The 16,661-nt window shown below is 40.2% G+C and overlaps 1 protein-coding gene across 1 annotated transcript in view; it reads right to left on the bottom strand.

Moving 5' to 3' along the window:
• Window positions 1-1,736, bottom strand: part of LOC309585508 (DNA excision repair protein ERCC-6-like 2) — a gene marked incomplete at its 3' end in the record, with an annotated part of 33,261 nt that extends 31,525 nt beyond the window's left edge. The window contains exon 1 of the mRNA XM_082302278.1: window positions 1,547-1,736. Within this exon, the coding sequence (XP_082158404.1) occupies window positions 1,547-1,568 (22 nt within the window). The 5' untranslated portion in view covers window positions 1,569-1,736. The remainder of the gene's footprint in view (window positions 1-1,546) is intronic.
• Window positions 1,737-16,661: the final 14,925 nt, after the last annotated feature.

The raw sequence follows: 16,661 nt of genomic DNA, 5'->3' as shown, positions 1-16,661 counted from the left end.
CATAGCCAAGCCCACTATTCTGCAGCCAGCATTGGCGCTAAGCTGACATGCAGGTAACAGTAAAAACAGTACAAGCCTACAGAATACACATATTCTAAAATTCTTTGGCCTTAAAGTATTCTTTTAGCAACAGAAATCTCAAGGGCCACATGTGGTTTGTCTGTTTAGCAAACCCCAGCAGACTGCTCTCTTTCAAGTAGCTCCATCCTTTCAACACAGGCAGATTCCTGGAATTTGGTGACTTCTGACTAAAAATACTGTGGGTCTGCTCTGCAAACCTGTTACACTTTTGCCTGACACAAACTTCGATCTGAAGACCTAAATTGATGGCACACTGGTTCTTACACTAACAAGGTCATTAACCACAGCCTCTCCATTCGACTCACCATTCTGCAGGTCTCTTTAATAATGCTATCATCATCCTTACTTGGAGCTTAGCCCCACACCTCGTGACCTGCTACATAAACTGCTCTAAACCCTTCAGCCATTCACTCAGATCTCCTCAAAGACTTGAAGCTTAAATGTAACTTTTTGAGGAAAAGGGTAAAGTACAGGCTGAGCATTCAACAAATCACACATAACTAATCCTTAAAGTTCACAGCATTTGTACACGTCTCTCATCTCGATGCAAAAAGAGGAGTACATTAACTTCTCCCAGTAGCATCTAATTCTTTCTGCAATTTCATGAGAAGAGGAACCAAAATTGAAAAACCGAAACCAGCTATGTACAGCACACTGCTAAATATGCAAATCAAAGTTTAAAATAGAATTACTTCTGTAATTCCTTTTTTTACAGTAGTGAAGGGACATGAAACGTAGTTTAGAGACTCTCAAGTTAAAACTGTGATTTAAGACTACAGTTTTTGTTTTTAACTAAGCATTTACTTGAAGCTAAGGAGTTGCATATGGCTCATCCCAACTAGAGTTCAGATGGAAAGTGGAATAAATTACACTGGACAACAGTACTAGTGTTACAAGCTACAAACTTAGTGAGAAACACGGCACAGAATGAGAAAAATGCAAAGACATAAAATGGTATTAAGGACACCATTGCTAGAAAAGGCCAGAGAATAATGCTGTATAAGCCAAAGTATGAACTGCTACTTTAACTAGCCTGATTCACCAAGTTCTTTGCTTTTGAATTAGAACCATAATTTATGTGGAGCACTGTCTTTAAAAATAAAGAAAATTATCTGGTACGGCTTCCTAGCATGGGTATGGTGCACTTGCCACCAATGATGAAAGCTGGCATTTAAGATGCTTGCCTGTACTTACCCCTTTTACTGCAGGTGGAAAAAATGTGCCATTGTCAACACTAAATGTACTAAATCATGGTGGTAACGGCCTCCTGTCACACACTAGCTCCCTTCAACCACTACCCCTCTATGAAATTATCTCGAATACTTTCTACCTAGTGAGGGTTGACCACTTAATGTAGAGTGCAAGGTTTTGTTTTCCTTTGGGTTTTTTATTTTACTCTCTAATAAAGGACTGTAAAAACAAAATTCGAGGATATTGTAAAGCAAGACACACGGAAGAGGCTTACCTGGGACACCATCATCACACATTTTAACTTTTGGCCGTGCAAAGCCCGACGGGGCCCGCGGGCGGAGGCAGCGGGGGCAGACGGGCACCGGCGCGCTGGGGACCCACCGCCGCCCCTCCGCCGGGCGGGTCACGGCGGCACGGGAGCCGAGGGAGCCCCGGGGGCGCCTCAGAGAAGGGGCCCGTGGCTTTCCCCGCTCTCCGCACCGCGGCCAGCCCCGGGAGAGCCGCGGCCAGGGGGAACCGAGCCCGGAGCCGGGGCCACACGTCGGCCTCACCCCGCCCCGCCCGGCAGAGGCAGCGGCCGCGGGGGTATCGCGAGAAGGGCGTTGCTATGGCGCTCCGTGCTCACAGACTCCGGCGGGCCGGTGGGAAATATCGCGAGGTTTCCTGGCGGAGCGGCGGGCGCTGTGGGTGTATGGGTGTGGTGCCTGGGGTCGTCCTGCCCGGTGGAACAGTTTCCTTCTGATGTAGTCCTTGTCTATGGAAAAACTTGTAAAGCGGGGAGGGGAGCGGGGGAGGGTTAATGTGTCCGGGAATGGTGTGTCCACTTCTGGGCTCCTCAGAAGAGAGACATGGAACTCTTGGAGTCGGACCAGCACAGGGCTTTTAGGATGATTAGGGGCCTTGGGGGCATTTCTCTTGTGAGGACAGGCTGAGGGAGCTGGGCCTGTTCAACGTCGAGAAGAGATGGCTGAGAGGGGACCTTATCGATGTCTATACATTGCACAGAAAGTTCCACCTGGACATGAGGAAGAGCTTCTTCATTGTGGTGCAGGTGACCATGCACTGGAACAGAGGTTGCTGGGTCTCCTTCACTGGAGATACTCAAGAACTGACTGGACACAATCCTGTGGAATGTGCATCAAGGATGACCCTGGACAGGGAAATCGGAACCAGATGACCCCCTGTGGCCCCATCTAACCTTACTGGTTCTGTGATTCTGAGCAGCAGGGGGAAAGAGATCATAAGTTATTCTCTATGAAAAAACTGGAGAGGTGAGGAAGCAGGGCAAAGAGCTGGTGCAATGGAAGGCACAGCTGGCACAGTACAGAGCAGCCAGCTGCATGGAGGTGGTGGGTGCTGAGAACCAAAGATCTGACATTTGGGAAGAGGAAAAGTCAAGAGAGACCCGTTCGTTTACAGCCATTCCACTTCTAGCTGTGAAAACCTCTCTGCTTTCAGGAGAGTTGAACTGGACACAGCTATATTTGCAGATTACAAAGGCAGTAGCAATTACCCTGTTCTTGCTGAAAAAAATTAGGGCCCACCAAGAAATCTGTCCAAACTGACGCTTATCTCAGTAGCAATGCAATGGAGTGTTACGTGAAGGGCGTGGCTTCCCAGATCCTTGCTATTACTTTGACAAAATGCCTTCACGTGCAATACTAAGTAATTTCACTTCTGAAAGCTAAATGCATACCTGTAAAGAGCATGCAAGATCTGTTTTTAAATCAGCCTTGACTTTTAACACAGAAGAGAACAAGACTGGGATGATTCCTCCACTGGTTTTAATTCTCTTTTAACTTAAATAATTATGGTGAATTTTACAAGGGATTGAGCATTAGCAGTAAAAAAAACCTGGATTCCTTTGGCATATGCCACAAAATTCTGTGCAATGAAGATGGATAGTCAGACTAGCTAATCCAAGTTCTGTATCCTACAGTTTTTTCAGAAGCAAGGCAAGGCAGTAGATATAGATATGGGTCTCCATGCTGTTTCTGCTTGCAGCAAATCTGCAAAAGGCTGCCTGTCTGCTCTAAGAGTAATGTAGACTTGTGCAGCCTAGAGCAGCATTAAGTTTCTTCTTTAAGTTGCCTGCCATTAGCCAGAATTTTGTTCCAAAAGAGGTTAATGAAAGATGGTGGTTGCACAGCCCATTAAGCTAGACTAATAGGAAAATAGCAAGCATGGAAGCACTCATACAGTTTGCTGCAACTATAAACTACGTGAATATTGAGCACCACATATATTGCAGGAGGTTGTTCAGCAGTAGAATGCAATATAGTACCAATGTTGCATTATTTTTAAAACATGCATGTAGTCAAGCATTCATTCCAAATGAACATGACAAGAACTAGGCCAACCACAAAAAACCCCAAAACTGAAAGGAGTGTCATGCCGGTTTTTAAAATTCTCACTGAAGAAACACATGTAAACTGTGCATGACCTCAGGTACCTAATAACACCTTGATCCTGAGACTGCTTTAATGCAATACCCTCTTTGGACTGGGTGCATAATGAAAACGTTTCCCAAGGCCAGAGAATATTTAGCTCTGTCACATATCTTTAAAAGTTTTTGGAATATAAAGTCCTTTCAGAAATCTTTCTAGCACAAGTTAGAAGTTATTTGCTGGGATGTCAAAAATGTCTCACATCGTGTTTCTGCAGGAAAAGATTTGTAAAAGATTTCATTTTGAATAGCTGTTGGCATTACTGAAAAGTTGAATATATCCAAACTCCATATTATAATTTGAACTCTGCTCATATCTGACTTAGTTTAGATTTCATAAGAGCTCAGATAACAACCAAAACGAATACCATAATGGGGATAAGCACTTTTTAAATATGTGCTATATCCCTGAAAGCATTTCACATGTAACATTGTGGCCTTCCTGTTCACTCTTCTTTGACAGAAAGAGGAGAAAAATTAACTGATGTGCATCTAAAAAGAGCAGCTTGGTTACATTTACAGCATCGTCCACATCAGTGTGTCTGAAAACAAAGCAAGACTGACTCTCAGATACACTCAGGATTTGAAAGCCTAACCAAAACCCACAGAAAGTAAAGGCACCTAGAATTTTTTTGAATGTTGATTGTTTAATTCTATATTGGGAGAAAGAAGTGGCGGTTCAATTAATTGGCATTAATTAAGCATGACAGCATTAAAAGTGCCACAAAGAGGAACTTCACAACGTGGTATTCACCAAATTAACATTTTGGAAGGCCTTTTTTTTCTTCAGCAGTTCATTTGCCACAGTGTTTTAAACATTACCCATCAACAGTATTCAAGAAGCTCTCAGAGTTCTTCATGGAAATGAGCCTGACAGGGTGCTCTGAATCACATCCATACAGAACAAAGAAAAGGCATTACAGCTCTGGTGTGCAGCTGCAGGGCCACAGCCTCCTTGGGATCACAGAGATGTGGAAGGATAGCTCACACAGCTGAATGCCACAGTGGGCAGATGTGGGCAGGATTTAGAAAGGACAGGTCAGGATAGTAGGGAGCAGATTTGGCCTTCTATGTCAGACAGCAGCAGGGATACATGGAGCTCTGCCTGGTCTGTAGAGACCATGAGATGTTGGAGTCCAGGGTCTTGAGAGAAGGGAGCAAGGCAAATCAGAATCATGACCCTGAACTTCAGGAGTTCACTGGTTTAGGGATTAGGGGAAAGCAGTATATGTTGTTTATCTTGATTTCAGCAATGCCTTCACAGTTTTCTCCTGTAGCATCCTCAATATACAGACTGATGAAAAATGGACTGGGTAAGTGAGCAGTAAGGTGACTGAAAACTTGCTGATCTTCTGGACTTAAAGGAGTGTTATCAGCAGCACAAAGTCCAGCTGCAGATGCATTACTGGTGGATTATTTTGAAGTGTGATACTGGGGCCAGTACTGGCCATTAATGACTTGGATGGTGGGGCAGAGTGCATCCTCAGCAAGATTACAGATGATACTCAGTCAGGAGAAGTGGTTAAACCAAATACTCATGCTGACATGCAAGAGGGGCAGTGACAGGCTGGAAAAAAGGGGAGGTAGTAATCTCACGAAGTTCAACAAAGTCCCACACCAGCAGTCAGATAACCCTGTGCAGCACTATAGAGTGTAGGTTGACTAGCTGGAAAGCAGCTTTGCAGAAAAGGGCTTAAGGGTCCTGGTGGAGACCAAATTGTCCATGAACCAGCCGTCCATCCAGCAGCATGAAAGGCCAACAGTATCTTGGGCTGTGTCAGGAGGAGCATTGCTCAGCAGCCCAAGGGAGGTGAGCCTTCTGCTCTGTTCAGCCCAGGCAAGACCACATCTGAAGTGCTAATCATGGCTCTCCACAACAAGAAAGGCATGGATAGAGTGGAGAAAATCTAAGGCTATGAAGTTTAAGAGATTGTAGTTGGAATTGGGTAGCCTTGAGAAAAGCCTCAGGAGATCTTGTCTGTGCACAAACACTTGATGAGAGGGTATAAAGAGGATGGGTTCATACTTTGCTCAGTGGTCCCCAAGGCAAGAGGCAACGGGTTCAAACTGAAACAGGAAATTCCATTTAAAGATAAGGAAAAGCTTTTCAGCTGTGGGAGTGGCCAAACACTACCACAGTTCACTGAGAGAGGTTGTAGAATCCACATCCTTGAAGAGAGTCAAAACTCATCTGGACACAGGCCTGAGCAACCTGCTTAAGGTGACCCTTCTTGGAGTAGGGATAGTTGGACTATATGTTCTCTAGGGCCTTGCAACCTCAGTCATTCTGTTTAAAGAATTCTGTAGGTCAAACTGAGTTCGGCTAACTGCTTGTGCTATTATTTTAAAATTAAGAGCTGTAGGTACCAGGCAGATTGCTTAGCTAGAATCCAGTTTGTCCTGTTGCCCAGTGCTATAAGATACAGCGCCAGTTCTAACCTACCTGTATGCATATTTCTCATCTCATCTTCTGGTTATTCTTAAGGACTTTAAGATATTCAAGTCATTCTTCTCTTTTGTACCCTCAATTGTAAAATAAAAGCCTGAGAATGATAACTAAGGATGTTTGGAAATGCTGCACACCTAAACATGTACACAACCCATAAAAAATAGATAACACCTTGAGAGTTTAACTCAGTGAGTCAGATATTCCTTGTGTTGTTAACTCATTCTCTCTCAAAAATATTCTGGCTAGTCCTGAATCTTACTAACTCTTAGAAGCCAGGGTACTGTAATTCTTATAACCTGCTGCAAAGTTGTCCTTCAGAGTTTGTCTGCCAGATGATGTGTTACTCAGCTTAAATAAACCTGAGAGACTGATTCCACAAGTGTTATGGAGTATTGATTCATTTCCTTTGAGTGTCTGGCTAAAGGGTGACTTGAGGAAAATGTAAAGTTTTGTTCTTAAATAAATATCGTATGTAAATGGATCATGTAAGCAACACTCAGATTTCATGATTGCCTGGAGTGGGAACTGGATAATGAGACTTGTCAGCTCCACGGGATTTGTAGCAGGTATTTGTATAGAGCAGTTTTGAATGTTTCAGAAAAATCTGTGAACATTTGAAAGGCTTGTGAACCAGTCTCAGTTATGCTCCAGGTCTGGTTAAACCAAATCAGCATAATTGTTCTTCAGAGGATCTTTTATTATGTGTTACACATTTCACTTTACAAATAAAAATTATTTTAGAAAGGGAACAGATCTTTCCATTAGGACTAGTAGTCATAGAAATGCTTTATGCTTTATTGTAATTGAGTTTGGTTCCCGTAATCTCTTTTTTCCTTGAGGAAAAAATAAAAAGTATTTGCTTCCTTGGGTTTAATTTCACTATTTTTTGAGGTCTGATTGATAGCAAAGCATGAAGGGAAAGACTTAAAAGCAATGCACACAGAAAGAAAGCAAAAAAAGACTAAAACTGGACAGATTTTTTTTTTTTCCTTTTTTTTGCGGGTGCAAGGTGACATGGCGAGCTGTCCTCAAGAGATAAGAAAATCATCATTTAAAGGCTCCTAAGCAGAAGTGATGAAAATGTGATCTGGTGTGGGAGACTTGGACATGCATCTTTCATAACTAAAATCGTAAAACCTGTAATACGCAGCTCTTGTAAACAGCTATCTGACTCAATCATCAGGTCAAACCTAGCCAAAATATCTCTAACCAAATGAAAATATAGGAAATGTGAATGCCAGCTGTAAATTGCTAGGCTGCTATGAGGATCCAAAAAGAATGAAAAACTGTATAGTGATTCTCTGAGAGATAAAACTTGTTTTCCTTTCCGACCTGTTTTAGGCAATTTACATCATTAATTGTGTGAGCCATAACCTAAAGCGTTATACTTTTGAGGAAACAAGCTGAGACATACATACAATAGACACAAAAAAAGCATACTAGGAAGCAGCTCTGGAGCTTGTTAAGTGTAGGACTCCTGTTTAAACACAAAAAATTGTATTCCAATACTGTGAGTAGAATCCAGTGCTTTTTACAAGTTATTTCCTGTGTTTCTTCTTTGTGCTGTCTATGCATCTAGCAAAGTTGGGTAGCTTGATGAAGTGGCAGTTTTTAGGGGAATATTATAGCTGTGTACAAATATGCTGGAGATGTAAACTGGAGACAGGCTAAACTGGGGTCTTGTCAAACAATTCACCAATCAGCTCCCCTAAAGCATGTAAGAATGCTGGGTTTTCGTGTGGAAGGCAGGGATATTTTTGCTCTATCCCTGGGGGTATTTTTCCCTGACTCTGAAGTCAGTTAACCTCTTTTACTAGGGGAATCAGACTGCTGGTGGTGCCAGAAACCACAAACGTCTGGGACCAGTATGTCAGAGATTATTTCTGCTGAATCAGCTCTCAATATAACAAATGTATTAAGTCAGTAACTTAAGCACATTTCATAACACAATGGTAACTACACTGCAAAGTATATCTTTGATTTAGACAAGTTTTCAGCCCCTGTCCAGTGATCATTTTTAGGTTAAAAGAGTATGAAACCTTTTGTGACACTGGCATTAGATTATAATACCAGTAAAATCCTGGTAGATTTTTTCAAGTACTTGCTTATAAATAAAGTAGAAGATAAAATAGAAGAAATACCATTATATGATTTCTAAAGCATCAAAGGACTTACCAAGCTAGTTATCTTAAAAGTTACTTTAATTGAAACGAATCATTAGAAATACATTCTATATTTAAAATTAAGTTGCCATGCGTACCTATTAATGTATAGATGTAACTTAAAATTTTTGCAAGGTATCTGATCACTCTAATAAGTAACAATCTTTGTTGGATTTATTCAAAGCAATCTGCTGGCTTGTACATATATGTGTGGATGCATATGGTGTGTTCCTGGCCCTAAACCAGACTGAAACCCTTTTCTAGTTTGTAATTAAGGCTGTTCAAATGCAAGTATCAGTAATTAAAACATAATTAAACCACAAAATAGCAAACTTTACCTCTATGCCATAATAGCTAAGTCATAATGTCCAAATCAAACAGATGTAGCCAGAACGAAAGACTGAAATATACAGCATTCTATTGCTTGGGCTTTTTTCACAGGCCTACCAGGGACTTCCCACAACATTCAAGATTATTGCCAGTCCAGAGCTTACCAGCCCTTCTTCAAATTCAGCTGTCTGTTGTGGTTGAACCTGGGGGCTGATTCTCTCCATGTGAGTCTTTGGGTAAAAGGAGCAAATAAGTGACTACTTAGGCAAAATGTAAAAGGAGGTCCATTGATTTTCACCAAAAAACGATATGCTAAAACTTCAGACCTGCAGTCATATCTTTAATTAACTGGAAAAAAAATAGCTGAACAAAATATCCTCAAGAACCATTCTCATATTACTTGTCTTTTTTTTACTTTTTCTTAAAGAAGATATTAACCTAGCTTTGTATACATAGGTGTGAGGGAATAATTCTGGTTTAAGACAAATTTGTTGTTATTATGACTTCCTTGATGTTTATCATCTAACTACTACAACTATGGGAGCCTAAAAATAAATGGAGTAGCAGTTGTCACCATAGATGCTGAGGCAAAGAAGTCATCTTCTAAGCCAGATAGTTGAGGTTCCGTTTCATCTACATGGTATGAAAAATATTTGCATTCATTTTCATTCGTGTAATGTTTTCTTAGAATACTTCAGGCAAAATGTTAAAAGATTAAAATATCTCAATTTGTACGTGACTGTATTCATTTACACTTGTGTGCATATTAAGTTTATGTAACTAGTACAAAATATAACAATCAATTAAGTTTTTGACAGAATCTGGGGTGTTCATTTACAGCACAATATTTGTATAAATATACTGAAGGAAAAAAGTGCTTGAACTTTTGTTTACTGCAAATTTTTGGATCACTACCATCCTTCCACAACAAAGACAGAGCATCAGATTCTTTCAGCTGAGTTTGAGATGCTCAAATTATTTTCTACACAGAATGAGATTAATCAGTACTTAGTTGTAGGACAAATGACACCCTAGGTTATTATGTCATCTTGGAAAGCAAACAGAATCCAGAAAGAATTTCACCTTGTTTCTAAAAAGCCATGTAATCTTGATTCCTTAAAAAAAAATAAAAAAGGCAAGCTACTATTAACTCTTGTGGGGTAATAGGTTGTTTTGACAATGATGTCATTATGCAGATTTATGGATGTATCTTTCAGCTTCACTCAAGATCTAATTTGCCTCAATAACTCCCAAGGCTTGAGAATTCAAAGGCTGCTGGAATCCTTCATGAATTGCCCCTGGTCCTCAAGGACATTTGAGCAATTACAAAGTAATTTCAAAATACATTTAGTTAGACTGCATATCTCACCTTGGAAAGAATAATCTACAACATTTACACATTTACATATACACAGAATCTTTAAATATGCAACAGATGTTTCATTTTTTGAAAAGCTCTTGAATTCATTGACAAGCCTTTGGCTAAACTGATGAATTAATTTGTTCGGGGCGGATTTCATAAATCCTCTAATAATTCATACCCTTACACATCTTGACTTGATTTCTGAGGTCTACAGCATGTGTTTTAAATGTTTTAACCTTTACTACTTTAATCAGGTAACATTTATTTCAGGGCTGGATGATGATCGGTCATTGAAAGATACAGTTGACTAGGAAATAAAATTCAATTTGTCAGTTAAACAAATCTCCACATCTGAAATGAGAAATAATCAGTCTGTATTACTGGATCTCTGAAATGCTTAGTGGTTTTGATGTCACTCTCACGGTCAAGAATATATAGTGCTGGGTTGCTAAGTATAGCTGGATGCAGTGCTGATGTGCAGAAACCACAGTTGCCATGCTTATATATAACCAATTTCTCAGGGTGGTTTAAATGTAAGCCTTTAGCTCTAAACTGAGATTTATTTCTATCATTTTAAGCTATTTTTCTTTAATATTTAGGGCCTAGATACCAATTTAAACAACAATGAATTCAGTCTGGAAAACAAATTTTGCCTAAGCTGTTTGCTTTGGAGAGGTCTTCAACTTTGTTACTGCCCGTGATGTAATGTACTAAATTATATAAAATAGTTTAAGATAGTTTTTATTGATGTGTCTGATCAAGTGCAATAAAATGTTCAAGTAAAACTGCATAAAAAAGACTTTTGTCTTCCACTGCTAGACAGCTGACATGACAGCCACATGACAGACTCAATAAAACATATTTTCTTAGTAGATTGGGTCATTAAAAGGTCCAGTCTAAAATCACTCAGTTATGATAAGAATATATTGAATTTAGAATGTTTTTCTTTCAGGTGAAAATCATAAACAGTGCAAATGGTAATTTTTTGCCATTCATCTTCCATGATGTTGACTCATAAATTGAGGTTTAGCTAGTTATTGAAGGCTGAGTATGTCAGTGTTGACTGTTTATTTCTAGTCCCCATCTGTAGGACTGTGCAGAATTATGAGTGTTAGCAGCCTCATTCGAGACACTGGTATTTATTCTGTAATGTTGGTACTTTTTTACTCTTATGCATTTCTAAAGAACCTCTCTTATATCAAGTACATTCATGGACTTGTGAAAGAATTGCAGGATTAGACGGTACATAACAGACCTGCATCTGATTTCAGCCTTCCAAAACAACCTGAATTCGACTTAAAATGCATCTAAGTGGTTTACATTTATTTGAAACAGGTCTGCAAATAAGATTTCTTAATCTGGACTAGTTATGTATATCTGCCTTTTAAATCTCTAATGCAAACATGCTGTTCAGGAAGTGGAACTACATTACATAGGTGAAAAAAATAGTTGAAAAATGAAAATTCTGCTTACCATCATGTGTTTATTCATTTTCCAATATATTCTGGAAATAGGAGAGTTAACAAAGTTTATTTTTTATCCTTGATGTGTTCACTAGCTTCCTTTTTGCCAGTTTCTCTGTGTGCCATATAAACCTCAGACATGAGCTGAGTAGCTAACTGGAGAAAGTAAAGCAAAATGTGTACTAACTACCTTCTATGTACGTTTTCTTTGACAATGACACTTCTATGGACCTCTCTGCCCAGAAGACAGGTTTTATTAAATTTTATAAATGTAATTATAACAAGAGAATTGTTAGGAAATGGATAATCACTTTTTAAGATATTTTTAAAGCTTGACTGGACAAAATGCCAAGCTTCTAACTTGAAATTAGACTTACAGCTTGAAATTAGGTTTCAAGCTTGAAGTTAGGTTTTGAGCTTAAAATTCTTCAAGCTTCTGTGCTGAAATTCTAATGTGAAATTAGTCCTGTTTTTAGCAAGATGTTGAATGTATAATCACCCAAAACTTCTTTGGACTAGACTTGTCAAAGGTTCTCCTCCTTTTAGTTGAAATTGGCTCAAAGATTTGAGAATTACAAGAGGAGACTAGAAGATAATACAATCACACATGCTTTGTCAAATTACTTGGAAGATTGCAATATGACACAATATCTGAAAAAAGATCCAAAGTACAGAGTGTACATAGCTGGATAACAGTTCATCCTGTTAACCACCATGCACCTCTCACTGGATCTTCCAGAATTCGTTGGTATCAGAAGGCTTTAAAGGATACGTTCAGTAGAAGACTCTCAAAATCTCCTGGTGTACAATTTGTTAAATACATCACATTTGACAATCTGATCACACTTCACAGATTGTGAGAAATTATTATATCTGGGAAAATAATTTCTCTCATCTTGTTCACTAGATGAGCTTTCCTGCTGGATAAATCTAGATTACAGCATTCTCAGGGATCAGGATTGATATTAATGTGCTATTTAGATTGCAGTCAGAAAGCAAACAGATCCTATGCCTTTGAGTTGCTCATTAGAAACAAACCAAGCCACTGGGGAAAATGCTAGAAGAATTTTCAAATTGTTGTCAGATACTGTAGCTTGCAAATGCAAAACAAACTACTGTATGCTATAGAAACAGCTGTGTGATAACATACTAGTGGAAAACAGGTGACAGGATAAGCTTTTATCTGAAGAGCAAATATACCATAAACAGTGTGAAGTCGTTGCTAATTAATTTTCTTCAAATATTTTACGTAATAGTAACAATACCTTCTGTCACGGCATCTCTGCTACCTAATCAATAACACATTGCAGCATATATTGAGGACAGCAGAGTATTTCACAGCTAAGCAATCAAACAGGAGGAGGTTGAGTGAAAGACTTGCCACAGAGGAAAAAGAATTCTTACAGTAGTCAGGAAAAAAATGCCCTTTGATTTTTAGTTTCTCATTTCTAAACTATAGATATTCACTGCTAAACTCAAATTCTGAGATGAACTTTTACTGGTAATATGTTGTTTTCTACAAAAAAATTAGTTTCTTACGGAAGTCAGAGGACCCTAAACTCAGCTCCACATTTAGCTGCAAAAATACAAAATATACAAATTTGCAGCCAAACAGCATTGTTTATGCCAAGAAAACAGTCTTATATAAACACAGAAGTCATTCTTGTACATCAACTAAAGTGGGTGTGGCCATTTTCTCAGGGTAGCCAGAAGATACTATATTGCTTCATGCTTGACTTCACACTCTTTGTTTTGGAATTAATGTATCTCAAGGATAAAAAAATGGAATACTGTTTACTTAGTTTGCATATAGTTTTAGATCAAGTATCCAATCTGAAATTCCCCTGGCACAATTTGAGGGCATTTCCTGTTGTCCTGTCACTTGGTGCCTGGGAGGAGAGACTGATTCCTATCTGACTGCATCCTCCTTTTAGGTCGTTGTAGAGAGCAATAAGGTCATGCCGAGCCTCCTTTTCTCGAGGGTAAACAATTCCAGCTCCTCCAGCTGTTCATCACAACTTGTGCTCCAGACCCTTCCCCAGCTCCAGTAATTTTCTGGACACACTCCAGAACCTCAGTGGCCTTCCTGTCATGAGGGGCCCAGAACTGGACAGCACAGGATTCAAGGTGCAGCCTTGCCAGTGCTGAGTACAGGGGGACAATCACTGCCCTGGTCCTGCTGGCCACACTATTGCTGATACAGGCCAGGATGCCATTGGCCTTCTTGGCCTCCTGGGCACACTGCTGGAACATGTTCAGCACCCCCAGGTCCTTTTCGTGGGGCAACTTTCCAGGCACTCTGCCCAAGCCTATAGTCCTGCATGGGGTTGTTGTGACTCAAGGACACAGCACTTGGCCTTGTTGAACCTTGACCCATCAATCTGGCCTGTCCAAACCCCTCTGTAGAGTTTTCTGATCCTCCAGCAGATCAACACTCCCACCCAACTTGGTGTCATCTGCAAACTGACTGAGGGGGCACTTGATCCCCTCATCCAGATCATTGATAAAGATATTAAACACAACTGACCCCAACACTGAGCCTTAGTGAACACCATGGGTGACTGACCACCAGCTGGATGTAACTCTACCCACCACCACTCTCTGGGCCTGGCCATCCAGCCAGTTTTTAACACAGCAACCAGTGCCCCCAGAAGCCAGCTTCTCCAGCAGAATGCAGTGGGAGACATTGTTAAACGCTTTACTGAAGTCCAATACTCAGGCAGACAATACCCAAAGCCCTTCTCATCTGCTAAGTGGGCCACCTTGTCTTAGAAGGAGATCACATTGGTCAAGCAGGACCTGCCTTTCATAGACCCATGCTGGCTAAGCCTGATACCCTGGCTGTCCTGCATGGGCCATGTGACAGAAAACTTGCTCTGTGACCTTCCCCACCACCAAGATCAAGCTGACAGGCCTGTAGTTGCCTGAATGCTTCTCCCAATGCTTCTTGTAGATGGGCTAGCTTCAAAGAAAGTTAAAATGCTTGAAGTGCAGGATCTAAACTTTGAAAAGTGTTTTCCAATCACATTGCAAGTCTGTATCTTACAAAAAGATCTTTTTCTAACATTTGAGTAATACAAACCAGTTCAGTAAACTTGGATGAAGACAGAGGTTATGATCTTCCTTTAGGGTTTGTTTGCATTTTTTTACCTCATCTTCCCTTTCACCTGTTTTTCTTCTGAAACAAGAAACACAAGAAATCACTTTCTGGTACAAGAAATCACAAAGCTGGTGGACATATACCTACGTATATTTACTGACTCACAAAATTATTTATGTCCAAACTTCCTACAGATGGAGCTATAATGCAGTTTGTAAGGGCCTGATTACTTTTACAGAAAAGAAAGGGATGACATCTTCACAAATGGTCTTCTTATTTGGACACCTTATGTTGTATTTCCAATTTACTTGTCTTTTCCTGGAGTATTTTTCAGATAAGGTTAATTTAAAAGATACCATATCTGCTAGGTTGAGTTTTATACAAAAAACCCCAAACTTCTGAGATTACTGAGCTTCATTTTTTAACTATTTAATGCTAATAGATTTAGCTTATTCCTTCTTTAAATCCTTTCTTCAACATGGCAGTTAATACAGAAGGAAAAAATCATGAAGAGGATATTTGAAGAAAAGAGACAATGTTTTCTTGCTGTATCATTCTACTCTTGTTGCATGCTTTCTGCCATTTTGCCTTTGCTGTTATCTACTGTACTGTTTACTTTTGGGACCACTTCCTCCATATGTGGGGTTACATGGAAAACATTCTTCAGCCTTTGTTTTAGAGGAAGGCTGAATTGCTGCAATTTGATTTTTCATGAGTTCCACCAGAGAGTTAAAGAGATGTCTTAAACTGTATCTTTCGGACTCTTCAGATACTTTTTCACTAAGTTTTCATGCTTTCTGATCTTCTATTGTGCCACTTACGTAGCAGATAGAGAGTAAGAAAGTGCCTGGTCTGGCACCATGGACAGAGGCCCCCTGTGAAGTGGCTGGAGTAGTGGACAGTATATTCCTGACAAATCTTAGTCGTGTGTGTAACTCAAATATTTAAAATACTTAATTAGGTTAACAGAATTAGCTGCATTGGCAGATTTTGAGTGTGGATAATTCTTCACTCCAAACTGGACAGAACCAACAGTTCTTTTTCTCTGAAATATCTGTAGTTTTGGGGAGTTTGGAACTATCTGGAGGCTGAAAGATTTGACAGTTGTATTCCATTCCACATAGTCTGAGAGTAATAGCAAAGGCCATGATGAATTGATGGTCTAATTGATAGCATAACACTGACAGGCTGCTCTTTGGTAGTGGTCTTTTGCCCTCCAAAATACATTTTATGCTCCCTGCAGTGTTTTCCTTTGCTTGTATCTAAGAAATACATAAAGCTCTAGCCCTAGGAGAATACAATCCAGACACAATGACTGTGGCATATGGGGACTTCCATTTCTATTTTCATAATGAGAAATAGTTTGAAGATGGAAGGCATTTTCTCTCCGCAAAGATTATTATACTTCAAACATAGCTTTTGGAATTTTGGCACTGCATTTGAATTAGTCATTCTGACTAACCCAAAAAACAAGAATGAGGGGGCTGTTTGGTGAGTGTGTCCTAAAATTATTCTTATCATCTATTTCATGTTCAAGAGGTTGTCACATATTTATAGCTGCAGGCTCCTTGCTGATGCACGGGGACTTTTTGGTCATGTACAGTCCTACATCAGCCACACCTGCAAGACTTAGCGAGTGGATTCTCAAGACTAGGTTGAAATGCGGTGTTCCTTAGGCCTGAAACAAAGTGCTGCATCCTGACACAGTGCCGCATGCCGAACCTTTTTGCCTATGAAGGTAGGATCCTTTTGCTTAGTGTTGGCTTTTATTAGCAAGTAGCCTGCTGCAGTGGGGATTACTGCAACAAGCATATTTCAAACCAGGAGTCCCGTGGAAAGCGAAGTATATATGGACAGATTCGTGGTAGATGTTTCAGAGGTCTTTATTTCTCCAGCCGCATGGCCGGGGCTCTCCTCAGGAACTCCGCAGTCACGGGACCCGAGGGTCCTTGGCCACCCCGGGGAACACAAACCAACCAATGGGGAACAAAGGTGACCAGGGGCAGGGAAACCCCGTGTCTGTGCCCTCAGGGCCCATCTCCCAGGGCTCCATGGCAAGGGAGGGACCCTGACATC

The sequence above is a fragment of the Coloeus monedula genome (assembly GCF_965178545.1).
Source record: "Coloeus monedula genome assembly, chromosome: Z".
NCBI lineage: Eukaryota > Metazoa > Chordata > Aves > Passeriformes > Corvidae > Coloeus > Coloeus monedula.
The sequence above is the reverse complement of the archived record's forward strand: the minus strand, read 5'-3'. Positions and strand labels throughout refer to the sequence as shown.